This window comes from Ceratotherium simum, chromosome 39 (assembly GCF_057802395.1).
Source record: "Ceratotherium simum simum isolate JZ-2026a chromosome 39, ASM5780239v1, whole genome shotgun sequence".
Taxonomy (NCBI): domain Eukaryota; kingdom Metazoa; phylum Chordata; class Mammalia; order Perissodactyla; family Rhinocerotidae; genus Ceratotherium; species Ceratotherium simum.
In genome coordinates, this window is record NC_141938.1 from 5,894,456 (window position 1) to 5,921,675 (window position 27,220).

General features: G+C 59.1%; 1 protein-coding gene across 7 annotated transcripts in view; it reads right to left on the reverse strand.

Annotated features, from left to right (window-relative positions):
- Positions 1 to 27,220, reverse strand: part of DNM2 (dynamin 2) — an 85,977-nt gene that overhangs the window by 7,365 nt on the left and 51,392 nt on the right. For 3 of the 7 annotated variants that reach the window (XM_087425465.1, XM_087425460.1, XM_087425458.1), the window contains exons 7-16: positions 26,690 to 26,832; positions 20,240 to 20,375; positions 18,954 to 19,021; positions 18,192 to 18,330; positions 15,906 to 15,992; positions 14,237 to 14,307; positions 11,053 to 11,104; positions 10,143 to 10,154; positions 6,166 to 6,279; positions 1,102 to 1,211 (exon numbers count right to left, since the gene is read on the reverse strand). In XM_087425465.1, the coding sequence (XP_087281591.1) occupies positions 1,102 to 1,211; positions 6,166 to 6,279; positions 10,143 to 10,154; positions 11,053 to 11,104; positions 14,237 to 14,307; positions 15,906 to 15,992; positions 18,192 to 18,330; positions 18,954 to 19,021; positions 20,240 to 20,375; positions 26,690 to 26,832 (932 nt within the window). Of the gene's footprint in view, positions 1 to 1,101; positions 1,212 to 6,165; positions 6,280 to 10,142; positions 10,155 to 11,052; positions 11,105 to 14,236; positions 14,308 to 15,905; positions 15,993 to 17,020; positions 17,160 to 18,191; positions 18,331 to 18,953; positions 19,022 to 20,239; positions 20,376 to 26,689; positions 26,833 to 27,220 lie in introns of all 7 variants that reach the window. The other 4 variants (XM_087425461.1, XM_087425459.1, XM_087425464.1 and 1 more) reach the window with 3 other exon arrangements.

Here is a 27,220-nt window from a genome sequence, read left to right on the forward strand (position 1 = left end):
GGGCTTCTCAGGTGGGGGTGTAGGGTGGGGAGAGGTGAGCCTAAAAGTGCTATAAAGGTTTCTGGAGCCAGCTGATGGCCAAACTGGGCCTCAGAGCTTTAGGCCAGGCCAGAACAAACCAGGACAGACCTTCTCTTACACAAAGCAGGAGGCTCGGCTGGAATGGGTGGCGGGGTGGGCAGTGGGGCAGGTGGGCGTGGGGCCGGCAAGGAGGATGTCAAGGAAACCACTGGACCTCGGCTGACAGCTAACCCTGACTCATGGCCCGTGGTTCCTGAAGGAGGGCAGGTGTGAGTCTGGGCAGGCCCTCCCGGATCCCCGCTCGACCTTCCTCCTGCTCTCAGACCCCCTGCCAACTGGGTCCCTTCCTGAGTGGACGAAAGCGTCTTTGCTTGTGCTAAAGTCTCCTACCAACGCCCCAGGAGATGGATTTACCAAGAGTCTCCTGGGCCCTTCTCCTCTGTCTACACTCGCCCAGAGATCTCGGCCCGTCTCACAGCTTTGAACCCCACCACGCAACGACGACTCCCCATGTCACATCCCCCCCAGAGCTCGAGCCTGAACTACCCGGCTGCCTCCCCGACGCCCCACGTGGTGTCTCACAGGCCTCGCTCCTGCAGCATGGCCCCAGCCCCTGAGTGTCCCCGAGCCCACCCTGCCTCCGCCTTCCCCATCTCAGCCCACGGCAGCTCGGTCCCTGCAGGAGCTCGGGGTCGCCAGCAACGCCTCTCTCTGTCACACCCACACCCAGCAGGAGGAGTCTGGTCAGCTCTGCCTGACTCTAGGAATCCGCCCCCTCCACCTCCATGAGCCGCACCGTGTCCACCCCAGCCACCCTCACCCTGGTCTCCTGCCCCCACAGTCGGTCCTGCGCACGGCCACCAGAGGGCGCCCGCGAGCACCCGAGTCAGGTCCCTTCCCCTCTGCTCAGAACTTCATCCCACCTCCACCCAGAGCTCTCCCCTGACCCCCATCTGTTCCTCGCCTGACGCCCTTTCTAGAACGTGAGCCCCCAGCGCAGGGGCTGTTCACGGCAGTGCCTGCTGGACTGAACGGAGCCGCTGGTCTTCGCTCCTTCCCCTCCCCGGGCCCCGGCCTCACCTCTGCTCCGTGTTGAAGATGGCGAAGACGTGCTTGTTGGACATGAAGCCCTTCTCCACGTCGCGGATCTTGAGGTTGTCCAGGGGCAGCATGTACTTCTTCTCTTTCTCCTGGGGGCAGAAGGGGAGCGGTCACTCCGGGTTGTTGAACTGAGGACCTGCGGATGCCCCAGATGGGACCCTACCTCGAGGACCACCACTGATGCCTGACGCTTCCCAGGCTGGTGGCTCTTCTTGGATTAACTCATCTGCCACCACCCTCCCTCTGGCTCACCCTGTCCTGGCCATGCCGGCCTCCATCATGCTCCCTGAACATCCCAGGAGAGCTTCCACCCCAGGGCCTTTGCACGACTGCGCCCTCTGCCTGGAACGCTCCTCCCTGCAACGCCCGCATGGCTCCCTCTTTGCCTCCGTCAGGTCTCTGTGCCGAGGGGACTCTCATGGTAAGGGTCCACCCTGCACTCTCCCCACACTCCCCCTCCCCCTCACATAACACACCACTTATCTCACTTATTGACCTAGGTCACCATCTGTCACCCAGACTGACTCATCAGTTCCTCGAGGGGAGGGACTCCTGTCTGTTTTGGTCACTGCTGACACAGTAGATGCTCAGAACTGGCCGACTGACTCTACCCAGAATCTAGCCCCTCCTCCCCTCCAGGCTGACTATGAAACGCCAACTCACAAGGAGCCTGTGAGTGAGTTACCACTATGATCCCATTTCACAGCAAGGGAGACCGAGGCCCGGGGCTGGGACTTAAGTCTGGGCGGCTGCAGACAGTCCTGGAGCTGGAAAGCGGGGCCCCTCTGAGCTGACGCCTGAGCCCCAAAGCCACCGAAGTGTCGCTCGCTTCCTAAGGGCGGCCCTGTTCAGGAAGTGCCAACCCAATGCCAGGCAGGGCCGTCCTGGGGAGGCGGCTCGGGAGGATGCGTCCCTCAGCCAGGGGCGCGGGCCTGGTGAGTCACGGGGCCGGGAGTCGCATTCCAGAGCCGGACGCTCACCCACCGATGTCGGCTTAGCACCCACAAGGCTGGGCCCCTGCTAGCGCATCACTGTCAGGCCTCGCAGGGGCTGTGTGTGTGCATGTGTGCACTAACTGTTTCCACATCAGGAAACCAGAGGACAGCGTCACGGTCCCCCGACTCCCATGCCCACAGGACCCCCAGCAGCTCTCAATGACCAACGCGGAGCACTGCTTGTCCATTAGCTCACGGAACCCTCCCTCACCCCTGCCAGGGAAGTAGCGTGCTCAGAGAGGGCAGCCAGCTGCCCAGCACCACACAGCGGGCGGAGCGGGCCACTGCAGGACTTCAGAAGCCAGGTCCCTGTGACCCGAAGCCAGGGTCTCTGCACGGCCCTCTGGGCCTTCCTTTCACCTCCTGGGCGTCTCTGCTCCCCCTAACCCGGCAGCTCACTTAGTCTCCCGTGTCCTGTCCCTATCCACTGGAAGGCCCCAGAACGAGGCCCAGCACGGCTGCCACCTCCAGATTTAAGAGCAGCCACAGTGCTGGAGGGAAGGGGCAGGGGCTCCCCGGCAGGGGCTGGCTCAGTTTCAGGCCACGGCAAGGGAGGCAGGAGCGAGCAGCGGGCATGTACGCAGGCTCAGTCCTGCAGCTTAGAGGCTCGGGCGGTCTCAGCCCCTCCAGCCACTGCCCCTCTCTGCCTCAGTTTCACCATCTGTCAAAGGCAGACAGGAGTCTTGCCTCTTAGTTCAAGGCGAGGATGGAGATGACCATACCAGGCACCAGGGGTGTTCTTTTGTGTCTGTCTGTCTGTCCGTCTATCTCTGCTCCAAGCTCAGCCTATCAGGCCCTGGGCAAGGAGGAGGGACAGAGCTCCTCCAGCCCGAGCTGTGGTGAGCGGCGGGAACAGGGCCTGGCGGCCACGGAGGTGGGAGCCCATGGGAGGCAGGGCAGCGAAGAAAGGGTGGGCCAGGATCCCTCCAGCCTCGAGGAAGAGTTTGGGGGCTTTAGAAGGGGCCAGGGCCGGGGGGAAGGTTCCCTCCCTGGAAGTCTGTGGAAGGGCTGCCCCCACCCTGTGGTGTCAGGAGGCAGGAAGCTTCCAGTCGGCTGGCCAGGCCAAGTAACTGAGTCACAGTCCTCTCGGGCCCCAGCGAGACGCCACATCTGGAACTGTTTACAGAGCGATTCCGCCCGGAGCGCGGCGGCTGCCTTCCTGATGCTGCCGGCACGCATGCACACAACACACACGACACACACAGACACACATGCACACAGCACACACAGACATACATAACACACACACCAGACACAGACACACACACAACACACACGCACACACACACCCTCCACACACACACACACATGCATACAACACACACACACACACACACACACACACACGCGCGCGCGCGCGCGCGTGTGCCCTGCCCCCAGCCCGACCCCCAAGGAGCCCTTCTCCTGTGCACAGAGGCCAGGGACCCAAACTCTCCCGCCCGCCCGCCCGCCCCCAGCCGCCTCCCCCACCCTGGCCCTAGGATTTCCTGAAAACCCACAAGTTGCTCCAGAGGCGAGCCGGCCCCAGCCTCGCCACGTCAGAGCAGAGGAGCCGCTCGGCGCGGGCGGAGCAGTGGCTCCTCGCCTGCTTGGAGGCCGGGGGGCCCGCGGGATGGACAGCCGGCCCCGCCAACCCAGTGTTCAGACTACCTGTTCAGGGGGCTCCGAATGTGTACAGTAGTCTGCACATTGGTTAGGCTGGGCTCGGACCAGCGGCGCGTCGGGACGGGCCCCCCAGAGCGCCTGCCGCCCCCACGGTGAGGCAGAGCCGGAGGTGAGTGTCATCGCCCACCACCCTGTTCCCCACCGGGTGGAGACTCGGATGGAAGATTCTGGAGTCAAGCAGGGCCTGGGTGGGAGAAGAGGCTCCAAGGAAAGGCAGAGGGAGCCCTGACGCCAGCCGAGGAGTTGGGGGTCCCGGCCAAATTGTTCCCCATTCCTACCCCAGACTGTAACTGCCTCCTTTTATTTATTTGTTGAATAAAGGAACAAGGACATCATGCCTCTCTCTGAGGCTCCTCTGAGAAGGTGGCCTGGCCCGGGGTGGCCCCTGGCCATCACGTGTGCGACTCTGAGGGTCCCTGCTGTGATCCTGACTTGGGTGGGGGGCGGGGGCCCAGGATTTCGCTCCTGCCCCTCCCGGTCCCAGGCCGCTTTGTGTCTGGGGCGCGCACAGGGCCCCTTTCATGGGCCTGCTGGTTCTCGTTACCCGGCGGGCGCTCGACCCTCCCATCACTTCCCCTGCCTCTGGTCTGGGGCCCATGGGAGGGTTGGGGGCGCCTGCTTTCAGCCCCAGAGGAGGGAAAAATGAGGGCCCCTCCTTAAGGGAAAGAGGAGAAGCTCTCAGAACTGCAGTGGGGCCAGGGAGTGACCCGCCAGGCTGGGTTCGGGCGCAGAGCCCCTCTACAGCTGCCCGAGGCCGTCGCCAGGCCTGGCGCTGCCGCCCTGGGGACCCCCGAGCCCAAAGGCGGGGACCAGCCCTCAGCCTGCCCGACAGCTGACGCATCAGAGCAGACTGGGTCCCAGACCGTGGGGGCGGAGAGAGGGAGAAAGAGTGTGACAGCGTCATCCCCACACCCTCACTCCGGCCATTTTGAGGAGCAGATCTGGCCACGCGGGGTCCTGGAGGAATGCCTCGTCTCGCCCTCCCTCACATCCGAACCCCCTGAGGCTCGCTGGCTCTGGGGTCCCGGATAACGTCCCCCCCACCCCCTCGTTTAGAAACAGCCACCCAGACAGGATCCATCAGGGGGATCGGGGCTCCAGAGGCACCAGAAGATTCCAGGGAAGAGTCTCTGGCCTCATGTGGAGTGGGCAGACGACATTTCACCCCAGACACCCTCCCCTTGTTGGATCCGCATCCGGCCTGGCCGCAGGGGAGTGGTCCAGGCCAGCTCTGAGGTGTCTCTTGGGTCAGAGGGGGCGCGTGCCCTGTACCCACCACACGGAGATCCTTCCCTGCTCTGTGACACAGGGCAAGTCATTGCTCGGAGCCTCAGTTTCCCCACTGACGGAGTGTGAGGATGAGGAGGGTGCCCTCCACATGAGGCCTCAGGGGGCTCCCCCAGCCAGCAAACTGGGCACAGGGTGGGGGCTCCATAAACACGAGCGCCACCCAGGGGCACCGACAGACCTCTCCCTGCCTTCTCTCTGAGCCTGGGTGGAAATTCACACAGTTGGGCCTGCGGCGGGCTCCGCTGCCAGGGGGCCCCCGAGTGTGGGCCCCAGGGGTCCTCCCCAACCGTCAAGGGGAGGAGAGCCAGGCGGGCTGGACCCCGGCGTTACCAGAGAACCCGGCCTCTCCTCCGAGGGCCCCTAGGCCATGCTGGTGGCTGTGCTGTTCCAGGTAAGTGAAACACAGTGGCCATGGAACTCGATTCTGGTCAGGGGCACATGAGCAGAGCCCTCCCTTCCCTTCTGTGGACCACAAGAGGCCACACGGCGATGGGCCCAGAGAGGCTGCCCGCTGGGCTGGGAGGGCACTCACTCCCAGCCCCTTGCCCACAGGCTCCTGGAGACCGCAGCATGCAGTCCTGCTCCCTGTGGGTATTATTCCTGGTGCTATTCCCAGGGACCTCTTCTGACAAGGACAAGCACACGCAGAACGTTCTAAAGACAGACACGACGGCTAAGCACCTCACAGTAGGCAGGGCCCACTTCACAGATGGGGAAACCAAGGCCCCGAGAGGCTAAGGGCCTGGCCGAGCCCACGTAGGTTGTAGATGATGGAACCCAGGCCGTGCCCTCTGAGAGCTGGGCCCCCCTCCCTGTGACTCTTGAGGTTGGGGGCGGTTTCCAGCCTGCCGGCGGCTCCCTCTCCCCAGCTCCTGCTCCTCCTCAGAGAGCTGAGCCACCACCAGGCGGGACCCCACAGGGGGCCGAGAAGGGCTGGGATATGACGTGCGTGCCTGGCACGGCCTCCAGCCCTGGCCATTGCCATCCTCACGTGGGCTCTGGGGCACAGTGGTGCAGGGAACCTTTCTGGAATGAATGAGGGAGTGACTGAATGCCCGCCCACTCCCCTGCTGCCCACCCCACGGCCACTCACCTCCTCGTCCTTGTACCAGGACAGGGACTCGGCCGTCAGCACGAACCAGTACTCCTTGGAGCCGCCCTTCATCAGGCTGATGTTGTTGATGGTCAGCCAGCCCCTGCGGATCACCTGGCGGGGAGGGGGAGGGCGCGGCTCAGCGGGGACGTGTCCCCACCAGCCCGGCCGCCCCCAGCGCAGCGCACAGCGCCCCTGGCCAGGTGGGAAGCCAGGCGCCATGACAGAGACCCAACACCACCTGCCCCAAAGCACCTTCTGCTGGAAACCAAGTCCCCAAGCACCTTCCCGCTGGAAACCAACAGCCCCACAGACTCACTCCCAGCCCAGGGTGACGGGGAGCCGGCCCGGGAGCCCCCGTGCGCAGGGTCAGGTTGAGTTAGCACAGGCGGCAAGAGGTGCCCAGCTGAAAGCTTCCCAGAGGAGGGGTCCTGGGCTTATGGGGTCGTGTCACGTGGGATGACGTGACACTGGAGAAACTGAACCAGGCACCAGGGGCGCCCTCTGGAAGGTGGCTGTCCACGGAGGGCTGGAGGAGTCACCCACACCATGGACAGGCTCTTCGTCTCTCTCCTTTCCAGGCCCCTGGGCAGAGGCTCAGCACGCAGCCTCGACTCTGCCGCCCACCTGTCGGCTCCTCTGTCCGGCTCGCTGGGTGTGCTCGGCGGGCACGGGGACCTGCTCTGACCGGGGTCGTGGCCAGCCCCTGCCCCGGGCTCCCCTCCCCACAGGCTCTCTTCAGAGAATAAGGGTGAAGGGACGCCTCCACTCAGAGGGCTGGGGACAAATGTTTGAGCCCGAGGGACCTGCAGGGGAGGGTCCCCCTTTTCTCTGCCATGTCGGGGTTCTGGGCTGGGGGAGCCCCGGGATGGGGCTCGCCTGGCCGTAGCTGTCACCTTAGTGGCAGAGACAACCCAGGCCTGCACGGGGGACTCACCTGACAGCTAAACTCAAGTGGCCTGGGGGACCACCACGCTCCCATGTTCCCTGGGCCATGGAGACACGCGTGGGCAGGAGCCCCCACCACTCGGCACGGGGGACCCAGGGCCAGCGGGAAGCACATGGAGGCAGAGGCAGGGCCGCCTGGGGCCGAGGCAGTGACAGACTGGGCCAAGCTACAGAGGGTGCGCTTTGCGTGGCCAAAGACAGCTGGGAAGGGCTGGTGTTGAGCCCCCCAGGGCGGGCAGAGCAGGAGCACCCGAGGGGGCTTCGGGGATGCCTCTGGGGCCCACTTGCCTTCCTAGAGGGTGGGTCTCAGGAGGGGCTTCATGTTGCCTACCCTGACCCACCCCCAGGCCTGTCAGATCTTAACAGGCCACCAGCCCGGGGCCCCTCGGATGCGGGCTCCGAGTCTCAGAGGCCATGAAGGCGGAGGGGGCCACAGAGAACCCTGGGACCCCTGCGCTCCGCAGAAGGCCCTGCCCAGGTTGGGGACAGCACGAGATGCCATCTGGCAGCCCTCGCTGAGGCCAAGGCCACAGCCTCCTCCCTCCCTGGGACAACAAGATAGTACTGGGGGGGGTCTTCCGGCCTTTGGCACCTGCCCGTCCACGGCTGCCTGGCAGGTGAGGTCACAGTGTCTTCCCTGGCAGCAGGGTGACTGACCTAACCCAGTTTGCTCAGGATGCCCCGGTTCAGCACTCTAAGGCTCGGGTCCTGGGTGCCCCGGTCCCGGGCCAGGCCGGGTGATTAGTCACACTGGGGGCAGGGCTGGTCTCCAGACACAGGCCCAAGGCTGTCCCGTGTAGAGCTCAGGAAGGAGGCCCTGCTTCTGGAAACTACGCCCAGCCCCAGAGCTGTGGGGGTCTCTCTGTTCGTGCCTGCTCCTTCGCTCCCCCAAGGGGCCGGGTGGGGCCCACCTTGTCTCAGCCCAGCCCGGGCACAGCGTGGATGCTTCTAAACTGTGGTCACTGACAGCAGGGGAGGCAGAGCAGAGGGTGGAGAACCAGGCTGTCCGGGCTCCCCAGGGAGAAATCCTCACATGGCGAGGCCTCTGCACTCCCAGGCCCAGCCTGGTTCCCAAGGGAGCAGATGTACCCCGACTAGCCCTTGGTGGCCCGGCTGGTCAGCCTCCACCCTCGGTGAGCAGCAGTCAGAGCTGGTGGATGGGACCCTGGCCGTGCTGCGGAGCGTGGGGCCATGCCAGGAGTGGCACATCTGAGCCTCGGGACAGGGGCTGGTCAGGCCTGGAGAAGCTCCCAGGTAGGTCCCCTTCCTCTCAAGCTACCCTGACAGCTGCCCACGTGGGAGCCCAAGCGAGGCCAGAGACAAAAGCCCACCCCAGGGAGGCGCAAGCTGTGGGCGGCAGACACAGGCGCTGAGTCCAGAGACAAAGGAGCAGCCAGGCCTCCTCATCCCAAAGCCAGATTTGTGCCCAAGGGCACTGGGCTCAGACGGAGGGGGGTTGAGGGGAGAGAAGAGGCAGGCAGGGCTCCCATGCTCCAGGGTGCACAACGACAGGCATGCAGGCACGCTGCGGGCGGGAGGAAGGCCGCCAGGCAGCAGGCAAGGAGTGGCACAGCTGGGGCCCCGGGCAGTGGGTCCCAGCCCAGGCACCCAGGCAGGGATGGAAACCATGGGAGACCCAGGGGCCACAGCCACGTGCATGGCAGGGCTGGGCGGTGTGGCCGGGGGTACAGAGTCTGGTATAGAGAGAGAATGATGAGGCCTCTCGGGGTGTGGGGAGATGCAGGCCCCTGGGCTGTTCGAAGGGAGAACACCATTCAAGTTCAAAAGGGACTGGGGGCGACGTGTGGGCAAAGCAGGAACCATGGGCCCAGGGACCAGTCATTCCTCCTGCCACCACCCTGCAGCCCATCAGGTCCTTTCTGCATCTTCCGGGCCCTGGGCACAGCAGATCCCTGGCACGGGGCTGCCCAGGGCCCTAGGGGCTGGCAGTGGAGAAGACCCCAAAGAAGAGGCCTCCGTTAGGGCTGCAGGCCCAGGCTGTGCTCTCCGAGTAGGAAAGCTGGGCTGAAGTCAGCTGCCCGGAGGTGAGCACCTTGAACTGAGCTCCACTCTCAGATGTGAGCAGCACCTGCTCCCCCCTGGGCTGGGCCACCCCCAGAGAGGAGACGTCACCTGTGACAGGGATGGCAAATACCGTTTGTGTGGGGGAGGGGCACACCCATCAATGGACAGGAACTGCCCGGAGCACCGTGGTGAGAATTCTGGGCAGGGAGGGAAGGTGCTAGGATCAATTAGTGATGTCTGCCACAGGTAAAGGAGGAGGGAAGGGGAAAGTGGCACAGAATGGCCTAATCAATCACCATATCTGCCATGGAGGCAAGAGGATAGTGGCAGCATCCAGGAGTGAGTTCCTACTCAATTAATCATGTCTGTCTTGGGTATAGGAAAGGTGTTACATGCAGAGCTCTCACGTGGGGGAAAAAAAAATTCCTTGATCGGTTAGTTGCATCTGCCACAGAATAAGGAGTGGTGGCATGCTTAGGAAAGAGTGCCAGGATTGATTAGCCATGTCTGCCATGAGCACATGACAGACGAGAGGCACCAGGGAAAGAGTGCTGGATCAATTAGTAATGTCTGCCATGAGCACAGGCATGGAAAATTTCTGCATGGTGATGTTCGCATTGGAGACAAAGTGGCAGCAGTGTCAAGAATAGGTTCCAGCAGGGCTTGAGCAAAATTTTCCCTGGCCAGGGATGCGAGGAGAGGGAGGTGGGGGGTGTTAGCCAAGTATTTGCCATCCCTGACCTACAGGATACTAGGTCAACCTGTCAGGAATGCGCTGGAAGGGTGGGCCCCCAACCAGGGCGGCCGTCAGGTTAGTATCTGTGTGAGTCGGCTTCTGCCCAGGCATAACGCCACGTCCGGCGTCGGCCGCGGCAAGGGGTTTCGGGTTAGCTTGATTTTTAGTCGTTCTGTTATTTCAGGGGAAAGGGAACGTTACAGGGTGGCAGGGTCTCCACCGGAACTAGATTCTCTACCATTGGCTACCACGCTAAGTGGGTACTTACCAAGATCTCCCCCTTTGAAATGCAAAGTTAGGATTGTGGGTAAATCAAAGAAGAGCAGGCGGAGGAAAAGAGACGTAAGGGACGTGAGGGGACAGAGAAAACGCAGAGGAAGCACAAAAATGGGAGGAGAGAAGAGCAGGAGAAAAAAACAGCAAAAGAAAAAAAATTACATGCTATTAATGATATTCATGGTGTTAATATTTAATTCATTATCATCTCCTGAAACAAAAAAGCAACAACATATGTATTACCTACGGCAAGCGCAAAAAAATCATGCAGTGGTTACGTCCTTGCTTCCAGAGGGCTCTATGATCGTGCAAGATAAACGGCAGAGCCCCCGCCCCCACCCCCGCCCCCACCCGATGGGGAGGAGCAGGGACGCTGGCAGGAATTTTGCCCAAGATGCCATGCACCTACCACTGGCATATATAAGGCTGTTCAGATTTCACGGGGCCTCTGGCTGGGGCATGGTATCAGGGTAGAAAACCCTTGGCGTGGCTCTGGGTTTCTCCAGGTTTGGGGCTCAAACCACCCCCCAGGCTCCCCAGAACTGCTTGTCACAACACAGCCTCCCCCAGCCCCTTCCCACAGGCTCTAAGTCTCTGGGGCCGGGACCCAATTTGGCTGCAGACACCACAGGGGACTGGGCGGGCCCTCTGCTGAGGGTCAAGTTCTAACTGTGGCCTTGGATGTCAGACAGGGCCTTCCGGGTGGGTGAAATCTGCCCCCTAGGCCCTGCCAGAGCTTTGGCTCAAAGACAGGTTTCCGGAAACATCAAAACCTGAGTGGACGGGGTGGGGATCTGGCAGGGCGTTCCCGGCGCCAGGCCCCATCGCTGGGCTCTACAGTCCCTTAGGCCCTCCCGCCCCCGGGGGGGGGGGGAGGAGCTGCAGGCCCTGAGGGTGGCTACCTGATTGGGGATGGCTCTCTTCTTGTTCAGCTGCGTGTTCCTCTGCTGGGCGCTGAAACCAAAGCACAGAGAGGGCGCATGCGGCGGGACGCCAGGAGGGAAGAGAAGCAAGTGGCCCTGGAGGCCCAGATGGGGGTTCTCTCCCCCAGGGGGTGCCTAGTGGCCAGCTACGGGCGGAGGCAGAGAAGCCACCTGCACACACAGGGCTGCCCAAGGGAAACAGCTCGGGCTCACGGGACAAGACGACGTACGGAGTTACACTGAGGCTTCTAGGCCCTGAGCTCAGCCGCTCCTGAGAACGCCAGCTATTTCCAGGAGTCAGTGGAACCTGGAGCCTCCAGGAGGCGGCACGAGAAGCTGATTCCCAGGTGGCTGGAAGGCTGCCACGGTGGCTTCAGGGTAACCTGGACGCCAGGCTGTTTGGGGGTAAAACTTGACTCTTTTTTCCATTCTCTTCCTACCCGTGACCCCGGTACTAGGTTCCCAGTAGCTCTGACCATGGGGTCGTCGGCCCTGGGAGATCAGATCGTGGGTGGGACAGCTGCCCACCATGAAAACACCTTGGCCTCATCTTGGATGGTCCTGACTCAGTCCAGAGGACAGTCAAGGTCACCAGGGCGTGTTTCTACAAGGCCTCTTATTCGCCTACAGTCCCAGAGCTCTTTTCTGCTCCTCTGTCCTGTTTCCTGGCTAGTTTCTGCCACGCAGACGAAGGCCACGTATTTTGTACGTGGGTACCTCCTCACTCCCTTGTTCATCCTAACAATGTATTTTCTACTCGGACGATCATATCACCACCTCAAACAACTGACAGTGCCTGTTACTGAGACTTCATGTTTTCTTTTCTTATCATATTGCTCTAGCTGGAACTTTGGGAACCATATGAAAAGGCAATCCGTCTCATTTCATTCCTTTACTGACTGCCTCTTGGAGTTTACCTGAAAGTACAAGTTGGCTGTAGGATAAGGTAGTGTGTGTGTGTGTGTGTGTGTTTGTGTGTGTGTGCATGCACACGTGTGTGTGTTAAGGAGGCAGGCTTCTGCTCCCGGATCAGTCAAGGCTGGAGCATTAAAAATGGAGGTGGAATTTTACCCAACGATTTTCCTAACATTCAACTAGTTTATTATAGGGCTTTTTCTCTGGGCCCTGTTTTCCGCATTTAGCGGGCAGTGAGAAGGCATCTCAGAACATCTAAGCACAGGAAGGAGTTTGATCAGCAGTGTCTGAAGGAGACAGGACTGAGCTAAGCCACGCGGGGCGATGGCTGGGTGCTGCTAAGACCCCAGATGTGCTACTCCCTAAGGGCTTCCTGGCTCCCACCCTCGCCCGGCAGGGCCCTCCTGGTGATGAGGCCTGGCCTCGCATCCCCACCTTGCCTTGGTCTCCCCATGCTCCTGCTTCTCAGCCTTCCTTCTCTGTCACCTGGCTGTCACGACTTCCTCAGGAAGGTCTCTCCAGGCCACATCCCTCCATCCCGTCTCACAGCTCCTCACCTACCCTCCTTTCCAACCCTCATCTTCCTTGTGACAATTTGCTCAACAACAATGTGTCCCCAGCCTGTGGGCTCTGAAGGGGCAGGGCCCACGGTCTGGCTTGTCCACTGTCCTATCCAAAGGCTCCGAGACAGCACTCCATGGCTATTCAGAGGGCCCCTGGGACGGCCCCCCCAGGGCTGGGGCCTAGCCTTGTACCTGGGCGGGGCGGAGCCTGGCACCCGGGGCCCCGCCCCCAGCCAGGGCGCCCCTGCTCACACACCAGGGGAAAGGCACACAGCAGGCAATACCCACCCGGTCACCAGCTGCTCAGTATAGTAACAGCTGGGGGAAGTGGGAAGGCCCAGGAGTCCAGAGGACAGAGTGGAGAAGTCAAAGGAAAAACAGGAGAGAGTGTGAGAAGGAACTGTGGACGAAGTGTGAGAAGCAGAGACGTCACGGTGAGGAAACAGCAGTGCACCCAGGAGGGGGACCGGCGTGTCAGCCCACACACACCTGGCCACGGGGACAGGAGCAGGAGGGGGGCCTCCCCAGGCTGAGAACTTGCCTGAGGGGTGGCCCACAGCCAGGGGCCCCCAGCCCGCCCCCAGCAGGACAGCCCAGCTGGGGCCCTCAGCTCGTCTGGGCCTGGGAGGAGCTTCTGCTCACACCCCCATTCATTCATTCATTTGTTCATTCATTCATTCCACTCACCCACCATGGCCCCAGCACAGAACAGCTGCTCAATCAACCATTAGTGCATTGATAAATGTTCTACTCCGGTAACGACTTAGCCCAACAGAGAGACCCCCGACAGAAAGACCCTCTTGCCCCAGCCTGCTAGCCCAAGACTGGGCTCTGGCAGGCTCCTCCTCAAGGAAGGCACCCCCAAGGCCAGGCCACAAGGCTGCCCTCTGGACTCCCACGGGCCCTGCACAGCCCCCGTCCCAGCACTAAACACACTGGGTCTTGACTGCCTGGGTGCACGTCTGTCCCTGACACGGAGCTGTCCTGTGAGGGTGGGGACCTAGGTCTATGCCTGCTCACTGCTGTATCACAGAGCAGAGAAGGCTCACTAGGAATATTTGCTAAATAAATACAAGGAAGTTGGTTACCAACAGTCTGTTATTCTATCTGGCTCAGGCAAAAAGACCTTCGTGAGCCACCAGAACAATCCGTGTGACGCCCAAGCTCTCTGTGGGGAGGGGCCGATGGAATCAGTGGGCAGTGCCTGAGACCACCAGCATTTCTATCTACACCCTGCCGAAATCAGAGCTCTCTGCTCTGGCCCCTTACCCGGGTGCCAGGGAAGGTTCCGGTTTTAATTGACAGTGTACAGACGGAAGCCCTTGAGGTGCTCTGTGAAAGGGTCAGGTGCATGCGGGGAAGTCTGGGAAGCGGCACGAGAGTCTGCGAAGGGCTCTGAGAAGTCTGGCTAACCTGGCCCTTTCCCCACGAGTGTGACCCCAGGACTGCACTTTCTTCCTTAAACTAACCTACTGGGGTGCCCTGTAGGAGGTGCATTGGAGGCAATAGGGATGGGGCCGCTACTAGCCCAGGAAAGCTTCCAGATACTCTCAGATGGCTCCATGCTGCACCCCGGGACCCCCAGGCCGCTGAGGGAATCCCAGCTTGACTGCCTCCCTTGGGGCCTGGCTCTGAGGGTGGGCACTGGAGCCACCCCTCCAGCTGCTATCCCGGGAAGTACATACTTTGCAAATCCAATGAAGTCCTCGTGGTTCGTGTTGATATAGGACTGCTCGATGTCGATCAGGAGAAGGATCTGGGGGAGAGCAGGGGTCACTGTGAGCAAAGAGAGGAGCACTTCCCACACCCGCCAGCAGGGGGAGCCCGGAACCATGCCGCCTCCCAGGCAGCAGAACAGGCCACACACAGCCCCACAAACACCCTGGAATTGATGGGGGGGGGGGGGGCCTGGGTGCCTCCAGACATCAGGGATCCACAAGGAAGTGAGACTGGGCCAACCGAGCAGAGCAGGCAGCCCAGCGTGGTGGCCACGGGTGTGGCCTCTGGGGCTGAGCACCTGGGCTGTAGTGTTGGCTCGGCCACTGCCTGGCTGTGTGACCCCATGCCTCATGTCACCGAGCTGTGGAACGGGGCGCCAAGAGGCCCGAATGCAAAAGGTTAATAATTCCCAATATGTCACGTGTTTATAGAGTCGTGCTTGGCATGTCATTACTGCCTCATTAAAACGACAAAGATGATTTGGCCAGGCGAGGACATTAACATCACACACACACACACACACACACACACGCCAGTCGGAATGTCATCTCAGACACGGGACAGGGCTTTAAACAGTACCCTGCTCCTTCTTGTCACTTCACTGTGCCTGGGAGCCCTCAAGCGTTAAACGGACCAGGCACTCAGATCTTGTGGGGCTGATGGAAAATGCCGGGTGCTCTGTCTGTGGGAGCCACCGTTGCTGGTTTTATAAGGTCTGTGGCCCCGGAGCCCGCGACCTAGCCTGGCAGTGTGGACGGCGGGCCACCAGGGGCTGCAGTGTGTATGGAAGGACAGCTGCTCTTGCCAACAACAACACGCGAATTAGACTCTCAAGCTTTCGACAACGCTTCCAGGCTACAGAAGCCACGAGGGAATGAGGCACCGGGGGCCCCTGTTCTGGAATGACAAATGAGCCGGTTTCTTCTCCATCAATGTCAAGGGGAGAGGGACTGTTCGAAAGAAGACGATAGCACAACAAATCTAACGCGTCGGCTTGTTTCGGTTCTGGTTTGAACAAACAGCTGCCCAGAGACCACAGCAGACAACCAGGGGCGGTGACTCGGAGCAGGCGTGGGGCCACGTGGAGGCGGGGTGACAGCCTGGGCTCAGCAGGTGACAGGTGTGACTGGCGCTGCGGCCACATGGGGGCGTCCCACTTTCTACCCTTGTGTGTGCTCGGACGGTCTTCACAAAGAAAATGTTAAAACACGAAAGCACCCCACACGTCCTCTGGCAGGCGAATGGATAAATGAGCTGTGGTCCACGCATACGTGGAAGGGTACTCAGCGATCAAAGGCCACAAACCACAAACACACCACCACTGAGGAACCCCTAGTGAGTTGTGTAGAGTGAAGGAGGTCAGAATCAAGAGGCCACATGCTGCAGGAGTCCACTCACAGAACATTCTAGAAAAGGCAACACTGTAGGGCCAGGAGCAGCTCAGGGGTTGCCAGGGCCTGGGGGTCGGGGAGGGGTCGACGACAAAGAGGCAAAGGATGGGAATTGTGGGGGTGACAGAACTGTTCTGTACCTTGACTGAGGTGGGCGTTACCTTGCTGCATGCATTTGTCAAAATCTGTACAGTCCAGATTTACGCACGTAAATGATACCTGAAAATGCAAACAAAAGCCCTACCTGGTCCTTGGTTCGCCCCTCCCGTTCCCGGATGTAAGTGGTGACAATTCGCTCCGTCTCCTCTCGCAGCCGAGGGTAGGAGCTGAGCTGGGGGAAAAGCAGAGCGGTGGTGGCGTCGGCTGGGTCCCCGTGGCCCGGGAAGCCATGGCAAGCACATGGAAGACGCAGGGGGAAGGGGGTGACGCGGGGAGGGCCCAACGAAGCCCCACCTCCTCCTGTCTCAGAGCTGCTCCAGCTGGGAGACAAGAAGGGGCCGGGGGGCGGCCGGTGGGCCGGGGAGAGCGCCAGGGGCCCACACACGAGCAGAGATGCTTTCTGAGGATGCAATGATTCAGAGGTGCAAGGTGGCAGAGAAAGCAGGTGGCGTGGTTGCTGCCCGGCGGTGACGGCCTCCCCTGCCCGCCCAGCACTGGGTGACAGCACAGACACGGAGTGTAATCAGAGCCGCCGGGTCACCGAGACAAGGCTCTCGCCCGGCTAGTGAGCGCATAGCGCCTGCTCTAGAATGATGGGGTGGCATCTGAGCATCTACCTCGCAGGGACCCCCTTGCAGAAAACCATCCCCAATCATTTCATTTGTGGAATCCTCTCCTCCAACGACCCCAGCGCCCCAGCCTTTGCGGCCGCAACCAAACCAAACGCGCAGGGAGCCCACCTTCCACAGTTTGGGTTAAGTCCCTAAGATGCAGAAAATTGAGCGGACATCCAAAACCACTTGTGGAAAACCTCTTAAGTGCCCCGTGATGTCAGAGCACGCAGGTCTTCGCACTAATGCCGCATTTCACTGCTCTGGGGACGGTCCGGAAACCCCCTTTCTCTAAGGGGTCCAGGAAGGGGCATTGACTCTCGTCCCCAGTGCCTGCTTAGTGAATGCACCTGGCAACATCAGAGGCCTCCCCCACCATCAGGAGCCCAAACTGCAAAGATGGGACCCGTGTGCGACACGACCCTCTCCATCTCGTCTGCAGATGCAAAGTTGAGATGTCGCTAAGGGACAACCGGCCCACAGAAGGGGGTTCCTGCGAGGCAGTGTCCCAGATGCACAGGTTAAGGCTAACAATGGGAGGGAGATGGCGGACGAATGCGGAGGTGATAAGAACGAAGCCTTCCGTTACCTTCTCGGCACACTTTTTAATGACTGTGGCCAGTTCTGAGACCACGAGGTCAACACACTTCAAACTCGGCTCTTTCAGTTTTACGATCTGTTTTTTCACAATGGCTTCAAAGGCCATGTCGGGAGTGAAAAGCCCCGTCCTGGGTCACGTGGAGGGCGGGACGAGGCAGAAAGACACCCAGGCCCAGTGCAGACCACACGCGGGCGGGAGGCAGAGAGAGGAGAGAGAGAGTCAGCGGGTCAGTGGCATGCACGGAGGAGCCTGAGCCCGCATCTGCCCCGGAAGCTGCTTCGGATCAGAGAGGCGGCCCGGGGCCAGAGGGCGGGCTTGTTCTGGGGTTTAATGACAGAAGTGACACAGGCCGGTGTCATCGGATAGATGGCTAAGGGTGTGCGGAGGCCCTGAAATTTCACATCTGTGACAGTTGGCTTTAAAATGACGATCTCCGATCCATTTGGGTTTTTTTCCCTCCTGCCTTTTCCAATGGAAGAAGCTTAAGAAGCAAATGTGGGCTTTTCCAGACTGAGAACAGAGGGCTCAAGCAGGAATTCAGAAGGCCGACCGGGAGCTCCGTGGCCACGTGGGCGTGCAAACAACCCACCCAGCGGGGTCCGGGCCGTGGGCAGCCGGGCGTGCCGCAGCGGAGGGCAGTGGCCCGTGGACACCGGCACACAGGTGACTAGTGGATCTGAGGACGGGCCGCCTGGGGGACAGCCTGCTCCTGGGAGAGCAGGGGAGCCGGCTGAGCCAGGCCGACTTTGTGCACCCGCCCCGGGACAGAGAAGCGGCTGGCCTCTGCCAGGAGGGGTGGCGGCCACGGAGGCTCAGGGAGCCGGGCCTCCAGCAGCAGATGCAGGGTCCCTCTCTGCTTCCCAGAAGGCAGCGAAGCGACAGCCCAGCGAAACCCCCAAAGCCATCAAACACATGCTAGGCTCGGTATCGGGGTCCCAGGGGCCGCCAGTCTGGCCGGTTCTGGAGGCCTGGCACCCCCGGGGCGCCCAGGCCGACACGCTCCCGCCCCAGCCTCTCGGAAGAGGCCACGCTCTTGGAAACTGAGGCAGTCTCGGGGCAAGGCGCCAGCGGGGCCCAGGCTGAAGCGGCACCGGGAGCCTGATACCAAAGCCCCGTGCCGTGTCCGCGAGGCCAGCACAGCCCGCTGAGGGCCCGATACCTTGCTGGTGCACTGCCTGACTGTGCTGATCAGCTCCTGGATAACCAGGTCGACACACTTCAGACAAGGCTCTTTCAGCTTTACGACCTGTTTTTTCACAATGGCCTCGAATGCCAAGTCCGGGGTGAAAAGCCCCGTCCTAAAACCAGCCGCACCCGGGGGCAGGGGAGATAAGTCAGAGAGAAACAGCATGGTCAGCGACTCCACGGGCTCCGGCCGGGCCCCGAGCAAGGGCCGAGGTCGCGGCAAGTCCGGGGTCGGACGCCTGTGTCCACTGCCTGGAAACCCTCAGGGGGACCTGAGGGCCCCAGGCGACACGAGGCCGGATGGGAGCGACTACTTTTGGTGGAACACGGAGGGGACCCGGGAAGCTCATGGGGGACCCTCGATGGGGACAAAGGCTGGGTTCCTGTGATCGTGACCCAGCTCTGGCTCCCTCCAAGCCCCAGGGCAAACAGGCAGTGATCTTTCTGAGCTGACCGCGTGACTAGGGCTCATGCCAGCCGCTGGGCGGTTTAACCCAAGTTTAACCCAAGGGCAGCGGACAGCCCCTCGGCCTACGGCAGATCCACACGGGACTGGGTACAGCCGCCCTCGAGCCTTTGGAGACCCACAGGGAGAGACGTACGCTTACTGAAAACCACCCAGGGGCCCTCTCAAGGCCTCAGGAGTGGGGCACCCAGAGGTTCGGGGGCACCGACTGGCAGGAGGGTGGCACCGCGGAGGTGAAGGGGACACAGCAACTCTCCCTGTGGAACTTGCCTGACTCCATGGATGTTCTTAATGGCGTAGCTGATCTCCCGTCTTAAGTCCTTCTCGTCGAACTCCATCTGAGAACAGACAAACCAAACGCATGCAGGGAGGCACCTGGGGTGCCCCCACAGGTCTGTATTTGCAGAATGTCACCTCCTATGTGCAGTTTGTATTCACGTGCCAGAATATTTAACTGCCCAAAAATTTTAAAAATATTAAAACCCAGTTCCAGCAAGGATGCTGTGAAACTAACACTCTGGCTCTCTTGGAGGGAACATGAATTCACATAAACTTGCTTACAGGCTACCTGGCAGTACAAATCAAGAATCTCTAACAACATACCTATACTATCAGCTGATAGTTTCAAATGTTCTAGAAATTTATCTTGAGGAATTAATAAAGAATCAGCTACAATCACAGGATTCTTCAGAACTGCTAAAAAATGTGGAAACAACCTAAATGTCCAACAATGGGAGGCTGGTTAAATGCGTGATGGGACATCCAAGATGCTGTTTGGCCATTAACCATACACATTTTGTGTATGGTTAGTTTGGACGGATGGCCACCATATGAAAAAAGCAGGGTAGAAAAAATAAACATATGCACACACAAGAATGGATGAACATACGTGCTGTGTGTGTGCACGCAGGGGGCTCACCCATTTGCATAGAAATAATTCTGAAAGGACACACAACCAGAGCTAAGAGGCGTTGTCTGCAGCTGTTAGGATTATGGGTGTTTTTCTCCTTTTAGCTTTTGTTCTTTTATTGAAAAGAACTTTATTGGTTTTTCCAAAGATGGTATGTACTCACTATAAAGTCTAAACCTCAAGCAACTGAAAAGAAAGAAAATCTCCCATCCCAGAGCCCAGAGCTGACATTTTTGTGAACACCCTTGTGGATCTGTCTCTGCAAAGACGTACATCTAGAAATGCGTGTACGACTTCATATGGAAGGGTGCTATACATATCTATATGCTATGTTGCACGTGCTGGCTCTGTAATCTGCTTTTCAACAAGCTGGGGGCATTTTCCCATGTGAATTTACCTATATTTTCTATATATTTTGCAAAGAACATGTATTGGTTTTGGTGAGGAAAAAAATGGACCTTTTCATCGAGTTGTGCCGGAAACCTCTAAGCCGCCTGCTTGGGGAAGGAAGCCCAGGGGGCGGGGCCCCCGGCTGCGCTCCGCCCACAGCGGCTCCGCCTGGAGGAGGCGGGGCTGGAGGCCGAGCCGGAGGAGCCCGCCCGGAGCCGGGGGCCCGGAGCCGGGGGCCCAGCCCCGGCTGCGCTACCTTCACCAGCTCGAAGGGAAAGCGCTCGTGGAAGATGCGATTGATTCGGGCGCCCCCGGAGAGCTCTAGCGTGTCCACTTGGTCTCCGGAGCCCTCGATCCTCTTTTCAAAGTCCACCCCGAACTGCTGGACCATCCTGCGAGGAGAAGAGAAGCTGAATCAGAGTGGAGGTTTCCACACAGCTCCGCAATCGTGTCCCGAGCCAGGCCACGGCTGACTTGCCTCTCTTCATTTTTCAGAAGCAAAAGGTATGCGGAGGTCACAAGAAATCAAATCCAGGAGCTGCCACGCCCGCTCTGAGGCCCCTTATGGTGACTCATTCATTGAACTGAGGGGGCAGAGTAATTACTCCCACTTTGCAGATGACAAGAGTGAGGTGCGGGGTCCCAGCTTAGCACCCTCTGCCCGGAGGCTTGGCCTGACCCAGCAGGACCAGGGGTGAAAAGGCAGCCCCTCCACACAGCGCAGGTGGCTTCCGCTGGTTCCCACCACCTCCCAGCCTGTTTGGGACGGGACACCACCACTGACGGGCTGGGAGGCCTGGGACAGGTGGCTTTGCCCCTCTGAACCTCAGTTTGTTCATCTGCAAAGTGGGTTGATCGTAATAGCACCTCCGCACAGGGTCATTGTGAGGATTCCAGAAGTTTCTAGATTTCATCAATGGTAAGAAGTCATCTACCCTCAAATGCACTATGATTAGTCTGTGCTCCTCCAAGAAAGAAAAAATGCTGCCAATTAATGGTAATTCACCTAAAACTTCTGAATTCCAAGAAGTCAAAGTTTTTTTTTCTTTTCTTTTTTTGTTTTATTGTAAAATTTCTGTTGTACATTATTGTTTGTCAGTCACCATATAAATGCATCCCTCCACCCCTTGTGCCCACCCCCCACCCCCCTGGCCCCTGGTAACCACCAAACAGTTCCATCTGTCCATGTGTTGGTTTATCTTCTACATATGAGTGAAATCATTTCGTGTTTGTCTTTCTCTTTCTGGCTTATTTCAATTAACATAATACCCTCCAGGTCCATCCATGTTGTTGCAAATGAGACGATGTTGTCTTTTTTATGGCTGAGTAGTATTCCACGGTATATATGTACCACATTTTCTTGATCCAATAATCAGTCGAGGGACACTTGGGTTGCTTCCACTTCTTGGCTATAGTGAATAATGCTGTGATGAACATAGAGGTGCATAAGCCTCTTTGGATTGTTGATTTCAGGTTTGTTGGGTAGATACCCAGTAGTGGGATAGCTGGATCATAAGGTATTTCTATTTTTAATTTTTGGAGGAATCTCCACATTGTTTTCCATAGAGGCTGCACCAGTTTGCATTCCCACCAGCAGTGGATTAGGGTTCCCGTTTCTCCACAGCCTCTCCAGCATTTGTTGTTTTCTGTCTTGGTAATTATAGCCATTCTCACAGGTGTAAGATGATATCTTAGTGTTGTTTTGATTTGCATTTCCCTGATGACTAGTGATGTTGTGCATCTTTTCATGTGCCTATTGGCCATCTGTATATCTTCTTTGGAGAAGTGTCTGTTCATTCCTCTGCCCATTTTTTGATCAGGTTGTTTGTTTTTCTGTTGTTCAGTTGTGTGAGTTCTTTATATATTATGGAGATTAGTCCCTTGTTGGATATATGGTTTGCAAATATTTTCTCCCAGCTGGTGGGTTGCCCTTTCCTTTTTTTTTTTTTTTTTTTTAAAGATTTTATTTATTTTATTTTTTCCCCCCAAAGCCCCAGTAGATAGTTGTATGTCATAGCTGCACATCCTTCTAGTTGCTGTATGTGGGACCCGGCCCCAGGATGAATGGAGAAGTGGTGCCTCGATGCGCACCCGGGATCCGAACCCGGGCCACCAGCATTGCAGCGCGCGCACTCAACCACCAAGCCACAGGGCCGGCCCTGCCTCTTCCTTTTGATCCTGGTTTCATTTGCCTTGTAGAAGCTCTTTAATCTGACGAAGTCCCACTTGTTTATTTTTTCTTTTGTTTCCCTTGTCTGAGTAGACATGGAATTCGAGAAGATCCCTTTATGGCCGATGACAAGTAGTGTAGTACCTGTATTTTCCTCCAGCAGTTTTATAGTTTCAGGTCTCACCTTCGGGTCTTTGATCCATTTTGAGTTAATTTTTGTGTATGGCGATAGCAGATGGTCTACTTTCATTCTTTTGCATGTGGCTGTCTGGTTTTCCCAGCACCATTTATTGAAGAGACTTTCCTTTCTCCATTGTATGTTCTTAGCTCCTTTATCAAAGATTAGCTGCCCGTGGTCAAAATGTTTTTTTTTTTTAAAGCACTCCTGTAATTGACGAAATGTGATAATACCATGTGTGGCCCCTTAGAACCCAGCTCAGCCCTTAAAGAGTGTCTCTAGGGCCGGCCCCATGACCTAGTGGTTACGTTTGGCACGCTCTGCTTCAGCAGCCCAGGTTCAGTTCCCAGGTGTGGACCTACACCACTCGTCAGTGGCCATGCCATGGTGGCGGCTCACATACAAAAAGAGGAAGATTGGCAGCAGATGTTAGCTCAGGGTGAATCTTCCTCAGCAAAAAGAAAAAAGAAAGTGTCTCTAAACGTTACTGATTATTACTGTGACAACGTGAGCAGCAGAGAACTAAGATATTGAATAGCGTTTCGGTTTTCTCCATTTCTAATTGTTACCCCCCAGTCCCTTGCACTGTCTATCTTAACCATCTCATCATTTCTGCCCCCAAATCCTTGACCTCCTCAAGCACTGTGTGGAGTTTCCCCTGAAGGGGAGCTGCTCCAGTAGGGCCCAGCCCCCACCAGGCCTGTGGCGTGGAGCCCGCAGATCTCCAGCACAGAGAATTCCAGCTCCTCTTGGCAAACACGGCTGACGCCTGCGAGCCTGGGTGGCCAGGCTCGGCCGCTGACGAAGGGAGCTCTCCCTGACCACCTGGGGTGGCAGGGGGCATGCACAGGGTCCCAGATTCCAGAAAGCTCTTTGTCCACATGAAGCAGACGGTGCACAGACTGGATGTCCTCCCCTGAGACACACAAAGGCCCAGCTTAATGGCACACCTGGAGTGGGGACCTCGGATGGTGGGCAGACCAGGGCCCAGGTGGGAAAAGGCACGGGCAAGGACAGACAACAGAGCGGCGAGCGGTGCCAGGCCAGGATGGAGAGTCCGGCCCCCCACCGCCAGCCTGAGAAGGGAGAAGACACAGCACACACAGGCACCAGCCTCTGGGGCCTGGAGTCCAAGCTGTGCTCGCAGAGCATCCTCACCAATTGTCATGGGTTCAACTGCGTCCCCCCAAATTCATGTCAATGTCCTAACCTCTAGTACCCCAGACTGGGACCTTATTTGGAAACATTGTTGTTGCAGAAGCAATTGTTAAGATGAGGTCACTGGATGGAGAGGCTGGGCCCCTGAACCAACGTGATTAGTGTCCTTAGAAGAAGGGGCAATTTGGACGCACACGCAGGGAGAACGCTGTGTGAAGATGGAGGCAGAGACCAGGAACCCCAAAGGTTGCCGGCAGACCACCAGAGGCCCTCAGAAGGAGCCAACCCTGCCGACACCTTGGTCTTGGACTTTTAGTGGACAGACTGTGAGACGATGCATTTCTGCTGTTCGTGCTGCGTCAGAGCAGCCACTGCAAACGATACATCAGCACACGGGGGCGCTGAGAAATCTGCAGATGAGCAGCGGTCAGCAGAGACGCGTGATCACGAGTTCACAGCCACAACTGCACGTCCAGGGAAGATGCAGTCCTGTCTCTAGTTCTAGAAGGGGAGAGATCCAGGCGCAAAGCACAAAAGCCGAGGGACGAGAGCTGGTCTGAAAGATGCCCCCAAACCCCTCTGCCCGGGGAAAGAAGCTGCCAGGGGCTTTTCAACGACCTGCATTCTACTCTCAGGATGGAGCTGATGGGTGAAGAAGGTACAAGCACGTGCCCCAACACGGAGCAAGGACCAAGCCGTGCGGGGGTGGAGGAAGCCAGAGACAGAACAACCCATCATGTGTTGCAGAAACGACAAGCTTTTCTATCGCTGGCTTCCTGTGAGCCACACACCGCTGTGCCCGTGTGTGCCCCGCGGGAGCGCACCCCGACCCCCACCCGCCGGGCCTGAGAACGCCCGTCTGGGGACCGTGTGAGTGCCATCCATTCAAATTCAAGTGCACGCACCCCTCGACCTGGCATGCAGGTCTGGCCTGCAGGAGTCCTCGCTTGTGCACTCAGCGACGAATTCCAGAAGCATCCGTTGAAGCAGAACATGCGCGGATGTCCCCGTGGGTGTCGGGTCACGAGGAACCTGTGTGCTACGCCAGGCGGCCACGGGAAATGGAAGGCTCTGGGTGATGCTTTAATAAGGGCATGAGAGCAGAACTGGGGACAGTCTGATGTCACTGTTCTCGTTCTCCTGTGAGGCGAGAGCCTGGAGACAGCAGCTGGGTGCAGATGAGGGAAGGAGGGGGGCTTTCACAGTCGACCCCTTTATGCCACTTGAAGGGCACTGTTTTTGTGATAAAGGCCGCGCAGGAGGTCACGCAGCCAGCCACTCGAGGGGAAGGCAGGAGAGGCCCTCCGCCTGTCGGTGAGTCGCTGCAGAGGGCAGCGGCGCCCTCTGTGATGGCAGACTACCTGCGCAGGGCCCGCAGGGCGCTGGTGCAAACGACACGGCCGTGCTGAACCCTGGGGGACGGGGCCGTGCGGAGGGTCCCGGGCCCACTGCTGCCAAGGGCCTCATGAGCAGCGTTTCCCAAGCTTCCCCAACGGCCACGCGAGACGAGAGCTGCCGCACTCATTTCAGGGGAGGAAGACAAGGCTCAGAGAGGTGCGGTCACCTGGCCGCAGGCGCCCAGCGGGCCTCGGTTTACCCCAGCACACGCTGGACCAAGGCGCCCCTGAAGTGTGCGAAGGGCCAGTGGCTGCTCTGGACAGCTACTCCGGACGCAGTGGAGGTGGTCTGAGCACAAGGGCAGTCTCAGTCCCGGTCCCACCGCCAGGCACGGCCGCATGGCAGAGAGGGCGCAGGGCCGGCAGGGTCACGATGGTCACAGGGGACAGTGGGAGGGTGTCACGCGGCACCATCAGCCCTATGAGCTGCCAGGGAGTGTCCGGATCCCAGTCCAGCCCAGGGTCCCTTGCAGGCCAGAAACCAGGGATGCAGAGGCAGAAGGAGCCCCGAGTGAGAACCTGGGATCATGGGGCACCCCCGCTCCCCACCACACAGCTGGGCGGCTGCAGTAAGTCCCCCCACGGCTCAGAGCTGGGCCAGCGAGCACCGACTCAAGAGTCAGGATGAGGATTCCAAGAGACAAGAAGCTCCCGCCTCGGCCCCCCACGTCTGTCCTCACAGCAACCAGAGGGCGCCAGTGAGCACTCGAGTCAGGCCAGGTCCCTCATCTGCTCAGAACCCCCAATGGCTCCCACCTCACTCAGAGCAAAACCAAAGTCCGCCCCCCTCCAGTGGTCCACAAGGCCCTGAACACTCTGCCCTGTCCCCTCCCTGCCCTCTCTCTTCCCTCTCGCCCCTCGTTCACTCCACTCCAGCCACCTCTTCCAACACGACAGACATAGTCCTGCCACAGGGCCTTTGCACTGGCTGGGCCCCATCCCCCAGGATTCTGCATGGCTCCTCCCTCCTCTCTTCAGGTCTCTGTCTGACTTGCACCATCTCAGAGAGACCTTCCTCATCACTCTATTTTTTTTTTTTTTTTTTTTAAAGATTTTATTTATTCATTTTTTTCCCCCCCAAAGCCCCAGTAGATAGTTGTATGTCATAGGTTCACATCCTTCTAGTTGCTGTACGTGGGACTCGGTCTCGCGTTGGACGGAGAAGTGGTGCCTCGGGGCACGCCCGGGATCCGAACCCGGGCCACCAGCATCAGAGCGCGCGCACTTAACCGCTAAGCCACGGAGCCGGCCCCTGATCACTCTATTTTAAATGGCACCTCCACGCCCACCCTGGCACTCTCTAGCTCCATCTCCACAGTCATTCACTCATTCGTTCGGGGAGGAAGATCAGCCCTGAGCTAACATCCACTGCGAATCCTCCTCTTTTTTGCTGAGGAAGATTGGCCCTGAGCTAACATCTGTGCCCACCTTCCTCTATTTTGTACGTGGGACGCTGCCACAGCATGGCTTGACAAGCGGTGCGTTGGTGCACGCTCAGTATCTGAACCTGCAAACCCTGGGCAGCCAAGTGGAGCGCGTGAACTTAACTCCATCACCAGCCGGCCCCCACCTCCACTTGAATATTTCACCATTGAACACACTCTACCAGTTCTTCTGTACTTCCTGACGTCCCCCCCGCCGGTCTCCCCTCCCCGAGCACACGGGGCAGGGATGGTCGGCTGCCCCGCTCCCTGCGGAAGCCCCAGTGCTCGGGACAGGCCTGGCCCACAGGAGGCTCTGGACAGTGTTTGTGGGATGAACGGGCGATGGGGGGTGAGCGCCCGGCGGCCGGGGGACACGTACTGCAGCAGGGCTTTGGTTTTGCGCGTGGGGTCGTCGGGCCGGAAGTTCTTGTACTCGTCCACCTCCTTCTCCAGGGACAGCAGCTGGCTCTGCAGCTTGCTCCGCAGTGTCGGCAGCGACTCCCGGATGTGGTTGGTCAGTTGCTGCGGGAGAGAGGTCAGAGGTCAGAGGTCAGCGTGGGGAAGGGGCTGGCCCGCTCTGCCCACCGAGGGCGCACGCTCGCCACCATGCCCCCAAGCCCAGCACACCCTTGGCCTCGAGAGAAAGCGACAGAAATATCCCGCTAGAGCCACACGGGCGCACGGGGCAGGGAGAGGCGGCACAGCGCTGCCCACAGCGGGACGTGCGAACAGCCCGCGGGGCCTCTGCAGGGCAGACCCACGCCTGCCTCGGGGTCCCCACGCCACGGAGCACACGCCACGGTGGGCAACGACCAGGCAGCGGGACCCCACTGCCGACCCGGAACAGCCTCCCACAGTGCCACTCAGGAAACGGCGCAGGAAGCCACTGCAGGACACACGGACTGACCAA